A 6,000-nucleotide genomic window follows, 5' to 3' on the forward strand; every position below is an offset into this window, starting at 1 on the left:
ATTGCTGCTACAGAATCAGTCTGATCTGGTGGTGGCAATGAAAAACAAAAAAAGTTGAATTCCTCTTTCCCCTTCCAAAAGCTTCAAATTAGATCTAGTTGGTGGGAGATCTACCCCTTAAACAATAAGACTGCAAAATATCTATATTTTAAAGCCAAACAAGGAAGGCATTACCTGGTTGGTATCCTGAAGTCTACATTGGGTCCCAATTTATAAGCCACTTGTAGAGAAGTGGATCCCACTACTCTTTCGATAATTCCTTGGGAAGCAGCTTTTTCTATTTGGAACTGAGAAATCAGGTCAAAGCCTGCAAGAAAAAAATATAGATGTCCATAATGTAAATTTCATTTTAATTTAATTTGAGAATTGTGCTGTCACAGAGCTGAATATAACCTTATAAATTTTTTGAACAACAGCTTTTTCCTGAAAAAGTCAGGATGCTACTTGCCTGGTAAGTCATCTTGACCAATCCTGATTGTTGGGCAGATATCAGTTCTGTGACTGGCACCCAGAATAACTGGTAGTCCTGAAAAAAGAAGCGAATTTACTAAGTATGTGCCTGCACATTGGCTCAGATCACCTTAGAAAATTAACTGAAGCAACTGTAAGATTATTATTAATTAAATAGAGCTATAAGTAATAACAATTAGAAGTATATAATAATTTAAACTGTACTCAGTAAAGAGGTCTAAGAAAATAATCATCTGCTTCTAGAGAGCTCCAAATAAAAAATGGTAACTTGATATATTATTTGATTTTTTCTTTCAAGCCTTTAAATGAGAGTGTTGTGAATGCATTCTTCTCTTGCAGAGCTGTTGAGAAGTAGTTGTAGCTAAAGAAGGCCTGCTGTTTAACGAGATTTTGGGTTGTAACTTTTGGTGGATCAAACAAACTTAAAAAAAAAAATAAGGCCAGTTTCCTAAATCAACAGTGTCCCTAGTCCCAAGGAAACTTAAACAAACCTCATGCCAACTAAAGAAGTTGTTGAGAATCTGTTGGCATCTTTTCCATCTTCTCTGGTATTTCAAACTTTCCCACTCTCCCCTGTGCCAGATTTGATCAGAAAATGAACATTCATGAAATGTAGGGTGGGGGCAAGAAGAACTTACAGACTGTTTTTGTTTACCCAAACAAGAAAGTAGAAGAAATTTGTTTGAGGAAACTAAATCTAAAAATCCAATTTTTCAGAATATTATTTGTCAAAAAAACTTGTAGTGACCATAAGACCTACAAGAGTCCCAGATTTAAGGAAGGAGGAAGGAAAAATAAGCATTTATTTGAAGAGTTTAAGAGCCATGTACAAGTCCAGTACCAAGTCAATCTGGAAAATGTTAGCAGAGTGTGGATAGGGAAGAATGAAGAGTGGAAGTTGGAAGGAGAAACTTTTTTAACCTACAGAGAGCCTCTTGTGTGCTGCAAAGGCTCAACCCTAAATGTGGGTTTCCTTCTGACAACATAGGCTTAAAGAGAACATTCAGGTTGACATGTTACACCTTAGAAAAGACCTCATTCTATATTCTTTGATGAGGCACATGGCTGACATCCAGCCATTTACATTTTATGCCCAGCAAATAAAGTAGAACCAGTTTATTGCCACATGTAGCAGAAGAATGTCTAACTAGAAGCACTGAAAGACAGGGGAAGGTTTGTGTCCGTACCTACCACCTAAATCCAGGTTTTAATCCTTACCTTAAAAGTACATCTAATAGCAAATTTAAAGCAACACACATAGTTCTTGCTTTTTGCCCTGCTTTTCATATGCATCCTTCTATCCATCCATCCGTACATAAATGCTCATAGACAGCTCTCGCTTCGTGTGATGGCTAGCTACAGAGGATTTTAGTTTTGAATAAACACAGGATAATTCTTTTGACATTCAAAATTACACAAAGATAAAATGTGGATAAAATCTGTCTCCTTACTTGATTGGTGCTGGATGGTGGCTGAGATGAAAGACCACAGAAAACTACACAGGTAAAAGAAAGCTGTAATTTTCCTGTAAACAGAAAGAAAACTCCAGTATGAATCTATAGTTTCTGACAGGTTTTGTTATTAAATTTCTCCTCCAAGCCATGCATATTAAATGTATAAAAAAACAGTTAAGGATTTACTAACAGATTTGACAAGACAATTTCTTTGACAAGAAAATTTCTTTACATGACAACATTTTATTTTTGCCTTATAATAAAACACATCAATAAAGCTCTTTTTATGGTAGTCCCTTCATATAATGCTGGCAAGGACAGCTTTCACTGTTCTAATCTCTTATTTACAGATGTCTCTAAATCCCACTTGTTCTCTTACCAGTGGCTTTTCATCTTCACTGCTGGATTTCTTCACTTCTCTCATGTGAATACTCAGTGTGTATCGTCACACTGCCTGCTTCCCTCTCATTAGTCCGACAGAGGAGTGCAGCAGTGGGTGCAGACAGCTGCTCCTGCCGCACCAGGACTCAGCAGAGAGGGAGGTGCAGGCTGCTGGGCTGGTTTTAATCTCTCCAAGGGAAGGAGGTGGAGGCTGGACAGACGTGTGTCCTGGTGGGCTCTGAGGGCGGATCTCTGGAGCCAGCTGAATATAAAGAAGCCAAGAGAGCAAATTAAAGGCTGCTTCTTTCACCAGCACGAGGGCAGGCAGATCCAGAAAATGTAAGTTCAGCAAAGCCAGTCTCTGAATGGTGGGGTCTGCTGTTCAGACAGGCAGGGGAATGAGTTATATGCGCCAGAAGGTGTGAGGAAGCTGATGGCCCTGATGTGGTGTTAACACTAAAAGCTCTGAGAAGGGAATCTGTGTCCTATAAAGAAGGCATTTCCATTTCTCACTGATTTACTCATCAGGTGGTCTCAGGAGAAGCCTGTCTGGTGAGGTCCCAGACAGGTTTTTCTAAAAAAAAATTGGTTATTTTGGGCTTTCTAAATAAAACAGATTATGTAAAGGGGTTTTCTTTGCTTAGACTCTAACCTCAAGGCATGCACATAGGCATTATTAAGCAGACTCCTGTTCTGTTATCATTGATAAAGCACTCCCTTTCCAAAGAGACTATTGCATATGCTTGGACACACAAAGGCATTTACTCATGTTTGTTCACGGATGGAAAAAAGAGAGAGAAACTAAAATCTGTATGCATGAAAAAACCAAGGAAAAGAGATTAAATGGCCAGAAAGTCCTGTTAGGCACCACAGTCAAAATTCATGTATGTATGAGAAAGTATGCTAGGTTATGTTTATACATCACATTTGTAAGGTTTCATCTTCTCTAGATTACTGATAGTCTGGTTAATAATGCCTTAAATTTCCAGATTTTTCAAAGTGTGGGATATAGAAAATGCAATAACCTCTGCTGTCTGATAAGTGTCTGAAGAAATAACTCGGTAATGAACTATCCCATTCATCCCAATTTGCTGTAAGACACTGTAATTCCCAGTACTGGTAATTTCAGTGTTAATGTGGTTTACAGTTTTAAATCTATTTTTATAAAGGGTGGAGCTAGATCACAAACACGAACAGTTTGCCGTGAATAATGTCTACTTTTGGTGCCTAAGGCAGTGTATCTTTGGTGATACCATTTTTTCACCCTTCAAGAGAAAGGTACATCCAGGGACTCTTGTGGTCCAACACAATTGTGAACATAAGCTAGCAGCACCAGGATTGTCACATGAAACCTCCGTCAAATAAAAAACCAAAAGAAGCAAATTATTAATTTGATTTCACAAGAAGTTTGCCCAAGTCACCGCACACCCAAGTGCCTTATCCCCCATGCAGATATTTCCATTGTGGCATGCAAAGGTACCTGTAGGGCACAGAAGGAGTCTATAAGGAGCAGGAGAAAGAGCAGCACATGGAAGTCACTTGAAGCTATAATGAAGGGGAATGTCAGGGGCACATGGCATGTGAAGGAACAACTGAGAGCACCCAGGGCTTAGAAGGAATACCAGAAGGTTTGTGAAGGGATGGAAAAGAGTCAGGTGACAAACCATCTCTTTTGTTGTATATAAGCTGTGGCATTACCTTTGCCTTTGGGACTGCTCAGTACTGCCAATTTATTTGAGACAGTATTAAGGAAGAAAAACCCATTCCAGTAGTTAGATATGGAACTAAGTAGTACCACCTTACAGTAAGTTAGCAATATTTTTTGGTATATGGTGTGAAGATGTCTGCCATCAGTTGTGTCTGGGGTTTTTAACACACACATCATTCTCTCCAAAGAGGGGGAGTCTTGTTCAGAAAACATTCAAGAGAGAAATTCAGAGAACATATACTCTGTTTCTGAGCAATCTATAATCTGATTTTGCTTGCATTTCATCGCAGCAATTCTCAAGGGGGGAACTTCTTTTATGTCTGGAGTATTTTCCCAATAGAGGATCTTCAAAAGATATTTTTAGTGAAATAAAACATGGGAGACACTATGTAACTAAAGCTGGGAAAACACATTTACTATTCTGTTTGAGGGCAAAAGAAAAATTCTTTAGAAGAATAATAGCCTCTGGTTGCTCTGTGTGCATTTTAATGTCTCCATCTTGAAGGAAAACTCACAATCTGTGATGAAATTCCTGATTAGATGTTCTGCTAATAATTATCACATCACCTTGAAAGAGCCAGAAAAATATTAACAGACAAACTAGTGGAAGCAAATTTAATAGCCCCATGATCTAGCCAATATTATTCCTATTTCAAGAAAATGTAAACTGGGATAGATGGAGTATGTATCTTACATATCTTGCTGTCACAGAGACAGTCCCCATCCAACTAACACTCATGTTTAGCTGATCTAACTATTTTTTTGTCACTCTATGTCACTTCATAGTTTTCTCTTTTTATTAATTGGGCCAGTATAGATTTTTTTCAGAAAAGTTTAGTGCACAGTGATTGCTATTTAGCCAGTTGTTCAGGGATTCATCGTTTAAACACTAACTGATCATCTTTTGAGAGTGGATTAATTAAACAGTGGTGACTTTGTTCAAATACTACCTCCTGAAAATAAGCTATGTAGGAATGTCATCACCTTGCTAGCATGCAGAGGTGTGCTTACATACCTGACTTCACATTCCACTCCTCGAATATCTGATTCCATATTCATTCCATAATCCTGTTCTTCTGTGTAGCTTGAGTTGGAGGACAGGTATTCATACTGCTGTCTCTGAGAATGTGGCTGAATTGGAGGGAAATAGCAAATGGGGGACCCAGCTTCTCTTGCAGATATAAAGCTTGCTCTCTGTGATTGAAAGGCTTGCAGCAAGGTGGCTGCAGTTGGACTTTCAGAAGGCACAATCCAGCAAAAACCACAGTAAGCAAAGTTTGGCTCAGAAGGAGCCATGAAATGTGGCAGAGCAGAAGGTTTCTCAGTACAGGCTTGGGTTTACAACAATTTAGGATGACTAAATGAAATGAAAAATCCTTTCTTGATGTTTATTTTCTGACTGGGCTTGAAGGAGCTCAGTGTCACTGACATACTTTTGAGCAGGACTTTTAGGAGGAACTAGGCAAGTTCGTTCTTCCCCTGAAAAGTATTTGTGATGTATATGAAGGTACTGGAGCCTCAAGAACAGGCCTTGGAACTGGAGGAACTACTAAAGTCCAATTTGTGCAGTTAAAGTGGGGCCTCTGCCTGCATGAGTGATCCCATAAAGGACCAGTGGTTAATGTTCCCAGCCCTACACATCTCTTCCACACGCAGTTGGAAAGGAGAGGATCAGCAGGGAAGACATTAGTTCTTATTTATTGCCTATCTCTCTCCTATCTCCTGGGGACCACTTCTCTCCCATGTGGTCTTCTCTAAATTGTGCCTTTAGTCTTCTCATGTGACTTCAGCTTCTTATGGCCACGTTCTCTGTTCAGTTTACAGTAACAAAAATCCACTTTATGCTTTTCTACCTTCTTTATCCTTACCTACAGTGTAAGGGTCACTGCTCTCCCTGGAATTTACCAGACCTCAGGATAAGCACATACCACACTCTTGAGTGAGTTTGTTGTTATGTTGTGTTTGGCTCTGGCAGCTCAAGATTAA

The 6,000-nt window shown here is 39.1% G+C and overlaps 1 protein-coding gene across 3 annotated transcripts in view; it reads right to left on the minus strand.

The window, feature by feature from the left end:
- COL9A1 (collagen type IX alpha 1 chain) overlaps positions 1–2,468 on the minus strand; it is a 66,171-nt gene extending 63,703 nt beyond the window's left edge. For 2 of the 3 annotated variants that reach the window (XR_007202189.1, XM_048296728.1), the window contains exons 1-4: positions 2,305–2,468; positions 1,923–1,996; positions 449–526; positions 175–307 (exon numbers count right to left, since the gene is read on the minus strand). Coding sequence is in view for 2 of the 3 variants with exons in the window: in XM_048296728.1 (XP_048152685.1) it covers positions 175–307; positions 449–526; positions 1,923–1,996; positions 2,305–2,318 (299 nt within the window). In the remaining variant the exon portion in view is untranslated. The remainder of the gene's footprint in view (positions 1–174; positions 308–448; positions 527–1,922; positions 1,997–2,304) is intronic. The other variant, XM_048296725.1, reaches the window with a different exon arrangement.
- Positions 2,469–6,000: the final 3,532 nt, after the last annotated feature.

This window comes from Corvus hawaiiensis, chromosome 3, assembly GCF_020740725.1.
Source record: "Corvus hawaiiensis isolate bCorHaw1 chromosome 3, bCorHaw1.pri.cur, whole genome shotgun sequence".
Taxonomy (NCBI): Eukaryota; Metazoa; Chordata; class Aves; order Passeriformes; family Corvidae; genus Corvus; species Corvus hawaiiensis.